General features: G+C 41.0%; 2 protein-coding genes across 4 annotated transcripts in view; one reads left to right on the plus strand and one right to left on the minus strand.

Annotated features, from left to right (window-relative positions):
* The window catches only part of msi (RNA-binding protein musashi), a 110,047-nt gene that overhangs the window by 77,513 nt on the left and 16,993 nt on the right, over positions 1-15,541 (plus strand). Inside the window, exon 1 of one of the 3 annotated variants that reach the window (XM_018112811.3) lies at positions 1,197-1,237. The exons of the other annotated variants lie outside the window; for them this stretch is intronic. Coding sequence (XP_017968300.1) covers positions 1,212-1,237 — 26 coding nt within the window. The 5' untranslated portion in view covers positions 1,197-1,211. Of the gene's footprint in view, positions 1-1,196; positions 1,238-15,541 lie in introns of those variants that run through there. 3 annotated transcript variants of the gene reach the window in all.
* LOC108659756 (lipoprotein lipase) lies at positions 4,050-6,935 on the minus strand. The gene is made up of 3 exons (XM_018112814.3): positions 6,547-6,935; positions 5,723-6,440; positions 4,050-5,082 (listed from the first exon to the last, which is right to left on the minus strand). Exons 1-3 carry the CDS (start codon positions 6,581-6,583, stop codon positions 4,329-4,331), a joined length of 1,509 nt encoding a protein of 502 aa, XP_017968303.1. The 5' UTR covers positions 6,584-6,935; the 3' UTR covers positions 4,050-4,328.

Below are 15,541 nucleotides of genomic sequence, written 5' to 3' on the forward strand. Positions count from 1 at the left end.
TGCAGGTTTTATTTCGTTGCTGCACTCTGCTGCTGCTGCTGCTGCTGCTACTACTCTTCCCGGATCATTTTTTGGTCGATGGCATTGACAGTTTTGCTCTTTGAGCGTGTTTTTGCCTGGCTCAAGGCAGCACTCAAAGGCTCTAGAGCAATGTAATTCCTCTGCCTAATACTTGCTCTTGAGCCATGTAATTCCTGTGCCCCCCCCCCCCCCCCCCCCCCCTAGCTAGCTATCAAGAGAGAAAGAGCTGAGACGGGCAGAGGGGATAATAAAGCTGGTGTAAGTGCATCCAAAGCCGACAATGCGCTGGCAAGTAATGTGCGCCTTTTGCGGCTGCAGTGCGTGCGCCGGAAGCCATTGCGGGTTAAGCACGCACCAGCAGCAGGAAGCACCACTGACAGTCTTGGGAAGGAAGTCAGATGGGCGACGCTGGGCGTGACGTGGCAGGTAGCGGAAACGCGCGTCGCGACACTTTATGACAGGTTGCGAGCTGGCAAACCCCAAAGCAAACCAACAGCAAATACAAAAAAAAAAAAAAAAGACCTTAGCTACTTGCATGAGCTGCGCGCAGTGGGGCAACAAAGGGTTAAAGGGCTGCTTCAGCCTGTCAGGCATTAGGAATGCATTGTCTGCGTGTGCAGTTCATTTCGCCGCGCGCTCACTGCTCTACAGTATCTAAATCAAGTCTTTTGTTGTGGGCGTGCCGGGGGCGGAGTGAAGAAGGTAGAGCATTTGAAGGGCTTCCAAGTGGAGGGCTGCCTATGTGTGTGTGTGTGTGTGTGTATCTTCTTACAGGCCTGATAGCTAAACTACCCCGTTTGGCCCTCCGACGTCTTGGCCGACAAATTAGCGCGTGTATTCGTTATTTACGTTTTTTTTTTTTTTGTGTATTTTTTGTTGTCTGTCTGCCTGTGCATTTCAGTTTGGTTTGCAGCGCACAGCCGGCAACAGTGACGGGTTTTTCCACGCGCTGCCACAAAAACGTTTCTTGCCACTTGCCACTTGCCGCAGTTGCAACATCTACAACAATACGAAAGTACAATTTATGTGTTGCCAAGTGCAAATTTTGCTGCCAAAACTTGCACGCAAATTGAGTTTGTTTCACAACTAAGTTTGTGGCATTGCGCGTGTGTGTGGGATCTGTGTGTGTGTGTGTGTGTGTGTGAGTGTTAACTTGACTTGTCCTGATAACAGCAAACAGTTGACAAAACATGAACTACTTGGAATCCATGCTATGGTAAGCAAAATTTCCCAAAATGATTTCATCTGCTTTAACCATAAAAGAAGGAAACCTAATTAATTATACACAAGTGAAGATTCTATAGAATTATTATGAATGTCTTGATAATGTTTATTCAATTTGCAAGCTAGTGTATTTCGCTGTTTTTTATTGAATTCTTAAAATTTAGAATTTAGTTGCCTAAAGAACGCAAGTTGTGGAAGAAGGTCTTCAGAAATGTTTTAGACTGCAATCAATATTTGAGATTAGAAAAGCGAAAACTTAGTTGAAAAATAATAAAAAATATAATATCAAATACACAGAAGAAATTATGTTTCACTTAATTTTAGTACAAGTTCAACCTAAATGCATAATTAGACTTTAATGAAATTTGCTCAGCTTTAAATTAATTCACAATATTCAAATATGAATTACAAGTTTTATATGAAAAATATATGTAATCGGTTTAGTAATTATTTGTTTAATAACAGCGCACAGTTGAAGTAAGTTCCGTAATGACAAAACTGTAGAAAATTCTATTAAAGCACTTAATGCAGCCATAAAAGTTTGCACATAAACAGAAGCCATGGGCCAGTGGCCCGTGTTGCTGCCCTTCCCTGCCCGTGCCCTCTCTGGCTTAGGGCAACTGTCCAACTTCAGAGCTTAGATGAAACTCCATTATGACAATTTTCGAGTGCCTAACTGGGCTTTGCGGGCTCTATGCGCCTCGAGCACCTACGCAACATATAAAAATAATTTCAAAACTTTTGCAACTTGAAAATAATGTATATGCACAATGTTGCACGTTTTCCCCATTGCCGCTGACCTCAAAATCTGTGCAACATTCTAATCTAAATGCAGATGACAATATATATATACATATATACATACGTATACAAATATTCTCAACAAGTATTTAAGTATGCTCCGAGGAGAAATTATGTGCAGAGCAGAAAAATGTTGCCTACATTTCTGGGCTGCCAAAAAAAAAAAAACAGCACAAGGAAAATGGATTTTTTGCTTGGTATTGTTTTTATTTTCTGTTTTCTTTGGCAAATATTTGCGCTCGTCATTTCGCTTTGGCCACGTTCCGAATGGGGTTGGGCCTTAGCTCTCTCAAATGATGTGGAAAGAAATCACATTAATGGCAGCCGTGCGACCCAAAAAGTATTTACGGCCAAATTTGGCCGCAGAGATCTACACACACACATACACACACTCACAGTGGGCCAATTAAAGCTTAATGCGTTACAGTGCCAAGTCGTTAATGTGCCACGTGCAACGTGCAACGCGCAACGCGCCGCCATTTTTAATTTATGCGCCTTGCGCCTACAAGTATGTAGCATGCAATATGCATGCAACAAAGTGTCGACAAAACAGACGGAGTGACTGCAGTGTCTGCCGGAAGGAGAGGCAGAGAGCGCCTCTGCTAGTGGGCGTTAGCTTCCCTATATCCTGTGCATAAGAGAAGTGAACAGAACATAGGGTATATGCCAAAGGTTCATTCTGTGTGTTCTTTAATAAGTGATACTATCTCCCTCTCTATCTCTCTCTCTCTCTCTCTCTCTCTCTCTCTCTCTCTCTCGCTCTCTCTCACTCTCTCTCAATTTTAAGACATAGATTAGCTGATTTACATTTACAATACATTCTGTAGGTTCTTTAATAAGTAATACTATCTCTCTCTCTCTCTCTCTCTCTCACTCTCTCTCGCTCAATTTTAAGACATAGATTAGCTGATTTAGTACTCAACTGGAATAATTTACAGGGCATTCGCTAGTTGTTCACACTCATTAAGAGGCCTAACAGCATCAGGCGTTGCACGGTCTTTTGTCTCCAGCTGTATTCCTTGTGCTCCTCGTGGGTGAGAGTGTGACTGTGCGTGTCTGTGTGTGAATCTATATGTGTGTAATTTATGTAGGTCTCGCGCCGAAAAAACTGCCCACAAATTAGACAGAATTTTATAATTTGCGGCTGGCTGACTGAGGAATGTGTATACGTGCATATGCATGTCTGTGTGTGTGTGTATTTTTCCTGTCTCAGTGACAGCACCTATCAACCAAAATGTAGGTAAAACTCAGATGCCAAAGCAGTTGAAAACAAACCGAATGCTAGTAAATAGTTTAATATTTAACATGAATGTTTAAGCTAGAGCGAGCTTTGCTGTCTTTTACTCAATATTGGCGACAAATCTTTCTAAAATATCTTTTTAAAGATACTTACATGCCTTCTCATAAAAAATTTTTATAATTATTGGAAGATGTATGGGCTCTTTCTATACTAAATCAACCAACTCAATCAAGATATATGAATTTTATTCATTTTTCTTAACTTTTATAAATATTATCTTTTTTATTTCAATAGTAAACTTGTTATTATATTATTAAATTATATTATATTTAATCGAGGCGTTGAAAATTAAAGCTAAATATTCTTCATATCAACAGGGAAATGGATATAATTATGATTTTGAGTAAATCAAGCGTAAATAATAAATGAAAATCTACTCAATACATATATGTAAATGTATGTATGTAAAGGCAGACGACTACAATAGCCTTTAAAATTATATTTATTTAAATTAAATATAAGATTTAAAATGTAATTCTTGTGAAAATCTGTGAATTGGATTTGAATATTATTAATTTGGTAGCATATTGAAAACTTGAGAATCATATGCACAGTCACTTAGCATTAATTAAGTGAAGCATATTTTTTTTTTGTAGTTTTTTACGAGAGCTTTGCTAATAATTTTGTATGCACACAAAATGCGAGGCAAAAACTAGTTTTGCAAGGGTTTTTGGTTTTTATTTTGTTCACAAGACCGTTGCAAGTTGTTTTTGTTGTTTGCCATTTTGCTATGCCTGTAACTGGCATGAAAAGCATTTTACACATGGTAGCATTTTTTAATTTTGCAGCGCAGCTTTTAGAAATACACACACACATATACATACACAAACACACGTGCACACACACAAATGGACTTACTAATTAGAAATAAAAATGCGCGCTGCGCTTTTGCTCATTACGCTGCTGTAGTTGTTGCTCTCTTTTTACCATGCCACATGCCACATGCCGCATGCCGCATGGCACATTGAATGCTCAGCTGCCTCTATGTCGCTGGCCCCATATCATAGGGCGGTCTCGCCTGGGTCTCGAAATAATAAACTCCCTCGCGCTGCGCCAGCTGCTCCATGGATAGTGTGCCCAAATCTCCGCCCATGTGGAGCCGGCTGCCCGTTGGCTGGGGGCAGCGTTTATGGCGCGTCAACTGCTGCCATTCGCCTGGCTGACAGCCCCTGGCCTCGAAAGCCGTCCCCTCCAGGCTCTCCTTGAAGAGCGCAAAGGCACGCCAGTGGCTGCACTCGTGCCAGAAGCAGCCCGGCTGCTGGCTACCCCAGTTGGCGTAGAAGTCGACGTGGCCCAGCGGACGATCGAATCCATAGCTGCCCACGCTCGTGTGCAGCACCTCAACGTAGCTGGCATCGTTGCGGCTGAGGCGCTCCTTCTCCTGGGCGTAGCGAAAGAAGGGCAGGGCCGGATCCAGGGCGCGTATCACACGCACCTGACCGGTCTGCACGTGCTTGGCGGCCAGCCCGGCGATATGGGCGCCCATGCTGAAGCCAATCAGCTGGAGATCCTCAAACTGCATGCCCGCCTCCACGTGCAGAAAGTCCAGAAACTTGGCCAGCACCTGACCCACGGGCTTCACCCTATAGCTGGCCGTTATATAATCAGCGATGGCACCACGTCCCCAGTCGACAGTGAAAATATTGTAGCTGCCATCGCTGAGCTTCAGGTAAGCCGGCACCAGATAGCTGTAGACATTGGCATGGGCATTGCCCAGCCAGCCATGGATTATGATTCTGCGAAAGCGAGAGAAAGAACAGTTAGTTTGGTATAAAATAATAATGAAATTAAAATTAATGTTGAAGAAAAGGAAGAAAAATCTATTTAAATAAGATACAACTTTTAGTTATAAAAAAAAATAATAATAAATAAATTTTAAAAATATATATATAAAAAAATATTAAAAAAAATATTAAAAAAAAATTAAAAACAAAAATTTTTTTTAATTATAAAAAAAAATTTATATATAAAAATATTAAAATATATATATATATATATAAAAATGTAAAAAAATATAAAAAATAGATAGATAGATTAAAATAATAAAGATAATGAAAGGAAAGAAACTGGACAGCTTTAAATCATTAATAAAAGCTTTATAAAGTCACTCTAAACTGAGTGAAAATGTCATGTAAATGCACGGATTATGATTCTGTGAAAACCAGAGAAAGAGCAGTTAATTACTGGTAAATATTAATCGTAATAAAATAAAAATATATATATATTAAATAATTAAAAAAGAAACTCAAAAACTGGACAGCTTTCCATCATAAATAGTCAGTGTAAATTGAGTGAAAATGTCATGTAAATGCAACAGCACTTACACACACCCACACACACCCACACACATTGTGGCATGCATTATTCATAGCTTACCGCGTGGGCTGGAAGGGATTGAAGTGTGATTGCCGCAGCGAGGCGGCATCGTAGAGCCTCACCGTTTGCGTGGTCAGCTGCATGATTGACTCCTTGGCGTCGTTGACATTCAGGCCGAAGGCAGCGCTCAGCTTGTTGCCAACGTACTGCTGCAGCAGGCGATTACCATTGGATGGTCCGCTCGGGCCACGCCCACTGTTCGAATGCAGCTGAAAGTAGGTCTGTCGCTCGGCATTGTATAGTAAATTGTAGTCCTGCAATCGTAATAGTTGCTCATCACCGGCCATTGGGCCAGTTGAGTTGTTGTTGCTGTTGTTGTTGTTGGTGAAATTATGTCTTTCCGATATTGGCAACACAGCGGGTGTCATTAAGTTCATGCTGCTGATGTCCTGGTTAGATGTCCTTACGATTTGCATGCCTGCATGGCTGGCCTTGCTCTTTTCATTTGCATTTGGCTGCAGTCTTTCGGCTGCTGCTTTCGCCCTCATCACGGCACTTTCCACTTCATTTGTCACTTTTACTTGCACTGCGGGTCCTTGGGTGGCCAGCAGCTCCGCCACCACCCGCAATTGATTGTTGTCTGCACCGAGTTGCTCTGCTGCTCTGTAATCAGCATACGAGTAGTTGGATGCCTCAATCCGCCTCTTGTATCCATTTCGAAATCTGCCCGGAGATTTGGCCTCCTGCTGCCATGCAGCTGCAGTGTGCCACAAACAAGCTGGCAACGAAATGAAAGTGCATTAGACGAAACTGGAGCAAAGTCTATGTTTTATATATACGTAGATGTTGGGCTAAGTACTCCCGAGTTGATCAATGATAATCACCTGACTGACAAATGCACAGCAGCCCAAGTAGAAGCATTTCTCTGTGTGTGTGTGTGTTCCTTTTTTTTGCCCACTTCTTAAGATACTTTTTGTGTAGCTCACGAACTCATTATTTCTGATACTTTTGAGACGCGTTTTCAAGAACTAGCGAACTACACGGACGAACTCGCATTAACAACTGACTGGAAACTTTTTCTCCATCTCTGCGACGCTCACTCATAATTTGCTTAAAGTATTTCTTTTTTTTTGGCTCTGTTTGTGTAAAGAAACAAAATAAAAAGAGGAAGCTATGAATGTGCAAGAGCGTACTTATTTTACTAGAGTTGTTAGTTGAATTTCGATACCCTAACAATAATTAGTTGAACATTAAATATGTCATTCACTTTGTGTAATATCAGTTATCTCTCTAAAAAGAGAGTAAACTAAATTACGCAATTAACTGTAAATATTCATTATGGGACTATTCAAGTGTATGCAAACTTCGGCTTGTCACCGGTATTAACATAGTTGTTATGCTTAACAAGCGGATATTATTGAAGACTTCGGGCGAAAGAAAAGAGATAAATAAATAATAAATACGAAATACCGTTTGCTCTCACCTCTGCCCACTTCATTAACCGTTAATCTGTTGAGTCAATAAAAGTTCAGACCCAACATGCGATGTGCCACTGACCAAGTTTTGCTTCTTTTGGCCTTAGTACTTAGCACATACTTTTTTTGGCCACATTTTGGGATAGGTCAATGCACCAACGTGTCTGTGCTTGCACTGTCAACGTCTACGACGAACGCGCTGTCTCAGCTTTCTAGACTAGTCGCGGCAAATCTTTTGAAAATACCGTAAATAAATTGAAACAGTGGAAAATTGAAAATATTTATGATATATTCTTAATATGGGAATTAAATTTATAGCATTTTTTTTATTACATTCAACTTATAATAAACTAAGATTAAATACATATTTTTTATTTATTTTATTAAATATCTATCTTAGCTTTATTCAAGTGTATTAATTAAATTTTGTATATATTTAAAAAAAAAAAAATGGCTTAGCCGTAAAAATACGAGTTTATCATTAGAAAATATCAAAATCTCATTCAAATATATATATAATTATATGTATGTGTACATGTGTATGCCTTCGTTCAGTCACCCATAATATTTTATATACACGTTTAATAAACCATTTCGAATTTTATGCCGTGCCGTTTACGAGAAACGTATTCTAATCAATCTTAATATATTCTCTCTTATTATGTTGCAGGTAAGTTCACACATGCCACAAGCAAACATGACGACATGCGATGTGGTGGAAGGGAAAAAACAATATTAAAAGCTGACAGCTGAAAGCTGAACCAGTCGCCATTTTAAGGACGTGCATTTCCTGCGGCTGAATCATATTGTGTTTAGGGTGGCGAAAGCAGCTAAACGACGGAGCCCCACGCATTGGGGAAGATGAAAACAATGTGCATTTTTTATTATCGCTGATCGTATAACAGACAAAAAACGTGACGAAAACAAAAAGAAAATGTATGCAGAAAAAAAACAGAAAACAGATAAGAGTGCGTGTCGTCCAAAGCCCAAACTCAGGTAACGAAGCATAAAAAGTAACCGAATATCGCGCGAAAGAAAAAAAAAAAACAGATTCTCTACGCGTTCCGCTTTTTTTTAACTCTGCCCTATCTCTCTGTGCGGAGGAGCAAGCGCAATCCTTGAAACGAGTTGCCCGAGTGCACACTTGACAATTTTGCTGCATAGATAGCAACATTTATTGAATATGTTGCAGGGGCAACATTATTATTTTATGTTAAAAAACGATAGGGAAAGAAGAAGAGGAGCCCACTCCACATGAGCTGGCTGCAGATGATGGCTCAGCAGAATGCGATAGGCTGCAAGTTCAATGTACAATGTTTTGTGAAGCATTCCAGCTAGAGATGTGCGAAACGAAATTTAAATCCTTGCTTAACTGTATTCATGAATGCAGTCAGGACGTGTTTCAAGATTCATAGACTTGTTAAATATACCAAATTATTGGAGAGGTTCAATGCTATTTGAGATCTATGTTATTTAAATAGTTGTTAAATAAAATTCATTTGAAGATTTCATATAAAATATAAGATATGTATTTATCAATATCAATGACATAACTCAGTCACATTATTTTTTGCAGAGATCATATTTTATATCATTTATATTATGATACAAACTATACTTTACATAGTAGTACAATATTTCGTTGCATTTCAATAATCCGTCTTTATCTGTAAAAAATTCCCTGTAAGCCTAAAAGTTACAGAAGTTATTTAAACGTAAATTGAAAAAAAGAATATATAACCACACATAAATTCAATCAAGCTCAGTCGTGACACGATAGATAACACGATTTGAGGATTGCTGCTGTGTAGTCATAGCTGTTGCTGTTGCAGCTTGCCAGCAGCAATTGTTATTGCAGTTGTTGTAAGGCAACACTCAGACAGGATTTGCGACAAACAATGCGCGTTTGCCATAATCGATTAAAAAGCGGCTGTAAAGGAACAACAGGCAACAACAGCAGCAGCAGCAGGAGCAGCAGGAGGAGGAGGCACGCGACCGTAGCAGGAGACTGGGCTCGAGGGCTTGAAGCTGAAACTGAGAGCTGGGGGTCAGCGTTCTCTTTGTTTGCTCTCTGCTTATGCTTCTCGTATAGCTGCAAGCTCAAAAATGTCACTCGAGTGACTTTTATTACATTGTACCACGCCTCCTTTCCGTTCACACACATACAGAGAAAGCGAGAGAGAGAGAATCCTTTCCATGTCTATGACGATGCCACGGCCTACTCACATACAGGCTGGACTATTTGCCCGCAAAATACTTGAGTCGAGGCTTGGTGTCAGCATTTAGCAGACAAGAGCCTTAACGGATTATGAGAGAGAGGTCGGGTTGGGTTGGGTATGGGTGTCGGGTTTCGGGTCTTCCACTATGCGGCTGAAGCATTTCTTGAGCACCTCTTCACTTTTGCATCCTGCGACTTTGAACAGGATGCGTTTATGCTCGCACTGCGACTACTTATCTTAGCGCTTAGAGCTGACTCAGCCATTGCCTACACTTTGTGGTTCTTAGAGGAAGATATGTAAACAATAAGCCCCATAGCTGATTGAGGCCAAAATCTGTGACAAAATTTGCTTACACATGTTATCAAGCTTCAAGCCATCAATTTTGTTTGCGAATGAGTTGAATTTCGGGCTTAACAAATGAACTATGTAATTTTGAAATCACTATGAATATTTATAGGTAAATAACGCATTAAAATGAACTAAATTCGAAATTGTGGAAACAATTTATGTATATTAAAATACCTTTTCTGCAAAATATAATGGTATATATGTATATATATAATTCAGCAGCTTCAACTCCGATGAAATTCTCTAACATTAAATATTAATGTTGTTTAACATATAAAGTTAACTGTGCAAGGACTTCTTGCTGCACTGCTTGGTAATAATAGAACTGCTTGACGTCGTGCATTTTATAGCAGTGCAGAAGTGCGAAGCAGCTCAAAGCTTTCGGCTGACAAATAGCGCAGGACAACTTTCATTTAACATTTCCTTAAAGCTCTCTAGGCATAACAGCCAAAAAGCTTTGCGTGCTGTTACATCTCCAGCAGTTTTACAGAGTTGAAAGCTTGTGCATTTGTCTCGCTCGACTGACCCACTTCAACATGACTAAAGTAGCCAAATTATGTTTTTGGGCAGCTTTTGGGCAGGCGTGAAAGTTTTGAGTTTGCACGGGCGCAGCCCTTTCAAATGCCTGTGACTCGTTAGGGACTGGCATGTGTTTGGGCATGTATCCTTGGGCCATATTAAATTCAATTAGGCGACGTCGGCCGTTGAGTTGAGGCGACAAATTCCACCCAAAGGCCGAAACGAGTTCGTTCGTTTTCGACAATTGGTAGTCAACAACATATAAATAAGTAATAGTTGACAAGTATTTTCCTTAGCCAATTGCCAGGCACAATTCGCATGTGTGTGTGTATGCGTGTTTCTTCCTGTTTGCTGAGTCGTACGGCTTAGCGCTGTGCACATCCTGAGGCTGTTTTGCATGTAAACGAGCTGCTGCTTCAGTTACTCTAAGCATATCCGTGCACACGCACAGGCGTTCACAGCTTATTAGCTTTTGAGGTGCTTGGCTGCCACGCCCACGCAACTTTTGTCGCTCCTCTTAATTAACGAAATTAACTGCAGCTCTAGAAGATCCCGCCTGTCGCCCACCCCAGCCCCAATATGAGAGCCATGCTATTGTAGCAGCTCCCATTCTGCTCATCTTTATAAATGCTGCCATTTGGGACTTACACGGTTCTCTCATTCTCTCCTTCTCTCCCCCTCTCTTTCACACTGCCTCAAAATGTTAAGTGGTTGTGCAGTCCTCACATTCCAGCCGTTGTTGTCCTTTTTATGCACTTTCAAGCACTTAATAAGCTGGCAAAACCACCGACAATTTGCATGAGAAGGTGAGCTTAAGCTGGATGTAATGCGGACACACCTGCATTCACTTTAACCCTTGAGCTCTCCATCCATTTACACCCACACATGCACACTCTGACACACACCTTCGCCAAGATTGACGTCATGTCTGCCATTTTGTCATTCATTCCATCATGTGTGTCATATGTGCATTAGCATTCTGCCGATTGCGTGTGTGTGTGTGCCAACGCCGGCTACAACAGTTAGCATTTTCTTATCCGAGTATATATATATATGAGTATATATATATATCTATACATGTATGTGTATATTTTTAGGTCAACGTAATTTCCTCACGTTTTCCTGTCTTTCTCATTTCACATTCTTAGCAACGTCTGCTGGCGCCTTCGATCCTTCCACTTGAACAGTTGTCGTTGCGGTTAATCAGCAAATGCTTAGAGGAAGCCACACAAATGGGGTCGATTGGTTAAGCTATTCAATTTGAGAGTGATCGATAGAATATTTCTTATATAGGGTGCAACTGTAGGATACATAAGAAAACAGTAGAACAACTTAACAGAATAATTTAAATAAAAGTAATTTTTTTATTTTCAAATATCACATATATTATTATTATTATATTATTATATTATATATGTGATATATTTGTATATTCAAATATACAGAATTATGGATATTAATTTCATCTTAAAATCTTACATGCTAGTAGTCATGCTTTGGATAGGATTACTATACAGATGATATACATTAATATCTGTAATAGTTTTAGATATCCCTTATAGTTGTATTAAGTGGCAACGATTATTGCTAATCAGCTATCAATGAAGGCCTATAGATGTGATAGATTTCTGAAAAAGTTGGTGAAGATTTAAAATCTATATAAATATTTATAAAATATAAAATATAAAAAATATATTACAAATACACCTATAGTTATGCGATATAGCGAGGCACATGCTCAGCTTGGCTAAAAATAATTTTTATTTGGGCCATGTTTTGCAAAACTTAAATTTTGTACCGATTAATTGTTATTTAGGTATTTCAGACTCTTAAAAATCGACGATTACAAATTATAGCCAAACTTATTGAACTGCTTTACATTTGCTATATATCCCTGACTTTTATTGTTAAATACTCTCTCTGTGGTCGGCTGCTTATAAGAAGTCCTCAGTTCGGATAATTAACTAATACACATTTAAGCACTTTTGAAACAATTTGCTGCACAGTGTATGGCTCAACTAAACTCAACTAACTCTTTTCGCTTCTAACGAGTTTAAAACAAATATCAAATTGCAATTCAGTTCCGACTTTCCACAACTCCCACTTCCCATTCTTATCTAGAGTAAACCAAAGCCACAAAACTGCATATAATGAAAACCACTTTGCAGTAATGCATATTAAATTGCATTTGCCTCAAACCAGCGGATGAAGCTAGCAGCCCACTCAACTGCGACATGCAGCGCCACAAGGCACACACACACACAGACACACACACAGGCACACACACATGCACAACTCGGCGGGAAGCTTGTTGAAACAATTAGGCTACCTCAAGCACAGTTAAGCGTTGTCAATTTGATAAGCACAACAAACGCTTAACCAATTTCGAAGTATTTAGCAAACGGTACACACAAGCACACACACACACACACACACACACATAGACACCTACGCACATCCTTTTGACGCTTGTGCATTATCGCAAACTGTAGCATGAACTGTTTAGCTCTTCTACCCCACACACAGGCACACACAAGCACACATCAATGTGAACTTCATCATCGGCTCGCATGCGAGTGCATATATAGGGGAAGCAACCCTTAAGTTGATGCTGCATTAAATCCCGTTCCTGCCAGATCTCGTGTTGCCAAAAATCTCTTTTGTCATTTGTGCTCTTGGAATATGCCTTCCATGTCCATCCTTCTTAATTTTTTTTTTTTGGCTATATGCGCCTTGCCCTCACGCCCTTAATGCGCTGCGTCGCATATACCGTATAGATTTTGGATTTTAGGGGTTGCTTTTTTCTTGCTTTTCTTCCTTTCCACGGCTACTTTTTGGGCACTGCAGTCGCAGCAGCCCAGGATCTGGCTGTGCGGAGCTGCTGGACAGGACATCGCGAACGTACCCGGCGTTTCGCGCCTGGCAACACTTTTTTGGCAATGGAAAGTGGGAGTACCCCCTCGCTTGTGGGTGTGGTCACGCCCAAAAGTGTTTCAAAATTGTCACTGTTTATGTTTGTGAGTCGACGGGACTCGGCGAAATATTTAAATATGCTTTGCAGTTGCTTTGGTTAGATTTTCAAATGGAATTTGCAATTTTGTATTTAATTTGTAGCTTTCGTGTTTCAGTTAACAATCTTTGTCTATACTTAAGCACGCGCGCTCTGTTCTCTCCCTCTCGCTGGCTCGGTGTCTCATCCGCCCCCTTTCTCTCTTGCTGCCCATCTCTCTCCTTTCTCTCTTTCTCTCTCTCTCGCTCACTCTTGGCAATTGCAGCATTGAGCTGCTCTCTGCAGCTGGTTCTCTATCTCTGTCTCGCTTTTCGTCTCTATGTTAGTGTACATCAGGCCTAGTTGCTGATTTTACAGCATCCTGCTTATCCTTTAGGCTTTCCATCAAGTACACATACACACACGTATCCACACGCACACAGAGGGATACACACACACTCACATCAGTTGTTCTGCGTGTGCGTGTGCTTAGCTTTGAATTAAAAATGGAAAATTGATTTTTCCGGTCTCTCCATACATACACACACACATACACGCACGCATACAGGTACACTCGCACACATGCATGCACATTTGATACATTTGAGTTGTGAGTGTATGTGTGAGTGTGTTTTGAATTTCTCCTCTGTGTATGCCGCATAGTCGACTCGATTAGATTTCTTCTGGTTGCTAACGACGCTCAACAATGTTAATGCCCCGGCCCAGCAGTACCAATTGCTTAAGTTACAATACTGCTGTGACAGGACAATATCACTGGCAAGCGCTCTAATTGACGCGTTGATTAATAGATGGATATCCAATCCAATCAGATGCACCTTCTTTGGCCCCCTTTGGTCGAGGCAGTAGTATTTCCTGAGCATTTGTCTAAGGAAAAGCTCACTCGCTGGTGCACAGCTAACGCTTTTCCTGTTGTTGATTTGCAGAGATTTCATTTGATAATATTTCCAATTTATACATTTTCCGGACAGTCCGTCGGCGAGCCGGTCGAGAAATTGCACGTACGAATACCCAAAGTTGACTGAAAGGCAGCCAAAGGAAGCCAACGACCACGCACCAACAAATTTTTTCGAGGGTTGCGCGCGCATTCCCAATTGCGAAAAAAAAAAAAAAAATAAATAAAACAAAACCAACAACAGAAACTCTCCCCCGAAATAGAGCGAATGGCATTGTTGTTGTAGTTGATGACGACAAAGGGTAGTTTTCGGCCAGGCTAGCCTGAGCTTTCTCTTTCTCTCTCGCTCTCCGGCCACTAGTCTCTCATTTTCTATCTCTCTCTAGCTGTCTATCCCTCTCTCTCTCTCGCTCTCCCTGGTTGTAGTTTTGCTGCTTGTAAATTTGTGCATAGATGATTTTCTCGCTGTGTATCTTCTGTGTTGGGGGTTGCATTTCCAGTCGTTTGGTTACGTTACGTTTGTCATTTCCAAGCCGCATACAACACCCTCTGCCCGTAGCCCTGTCCCGCTCACTCTCCCACACACACACACACACCCTCTGCAACAGCCCTCTCTTTGTGCTACATGATATATAGACATTTTCCAAGCGGCTTCGTTAGTTGCCGTCGTCGTTGTTGCTTTTGCTGAATTTATGCGTTGTTCTTCGACGTGCACTTTGCAAGCACTGCAAGTGCCAGGCAGCAGCCCCCGATGCCATTGCAACCCCCCCGCAGCAGCAAAAAAAAAGAAAGAAAACAAATGTAAAAACAATAAAGTTGTTCCATATGCTGCCTCCTGGAGCAGGCAGGGCGGGGCGGGGGCTTGCCGTGCTGCACCCTCGCACGCTCGCTGACTGCTGACTGCTGGCTGCATTTACTCAATGAAAATGTGCAGCCAGCCCCTTGGCTGCCCCTGACCCGTCTCGTCTCTTGCACTTTGGTATCTACATAACTTTTGCCCGATTTTAATGCGCATTGTGGCTAAAGGCTGCGCGATTATGATTGGAAATGAGAGCAGCGGCCGAGTGAAGTGAAATGCCAGTTGTGGGCAGGTGAGCGATGGGCTGCTTTTGGGACGCGTTTACCTGCAAGCAATTTGTTTACATGCATTTCAGGTATATACATTGTCTGTTGTTGTTGTTGTCGGGAGGGCGCCAGCTTAGTTGTCATTTAAAATGCAGTTGCAATTTGTCTGCCTTAACTGATTGCATCTCACGTGGGCGTATAATGTGACGGGATAATCACCATTCGGATTCGAGCTGTCAGCGAACGAAACCAAAAAGGGTTTCAACTGAGCGCGTGCAAAGGACTCTGCTTGCTATGAAGCAGGAGATTGGGCTGATTGCGGAAGCATTAGGGTTGACTAAATTGCTGACC

Source organism: Drosophila navojoa, chromosome 2 (assembly GCF_054131105.1).
Source record: "Drosophila navojoa isolate 15081-1374.11 chromosome 2, UAZ_NAV_1.0, whole genome shotgun sequence".
In the NCBI taxonomy this organism is placed as follows: domain Eukaryota; kingdom Metazoa; phylum Arthropoda; class Insecta; order Diptera; family Drosophilidae; genus Drosophila; species Drosophila navojoa.

Coding starts and splice junctions, on each gene's coding strand:
- LOC108659756 (XM_018112814.3), bottom strand. CDS start 6,583: ATGCTTCTACTTGGGCTGCTGTGCATTTGTCAGTCAG. Junction 6,441..6,546: donor GCTGTGCATTTGTCAGTCAG/GTGATTATCATT, acceptor TTTCGTTGCCAG/CTTGTTTGTGGCACACTGCA. Junction 5,083..5,722: donor AATCCCTTCCAGCCCACGCG/GTAAGCTATGAA, acceptor TCGCTTTCGCAG/AATCATAATCCATGGCTGGC.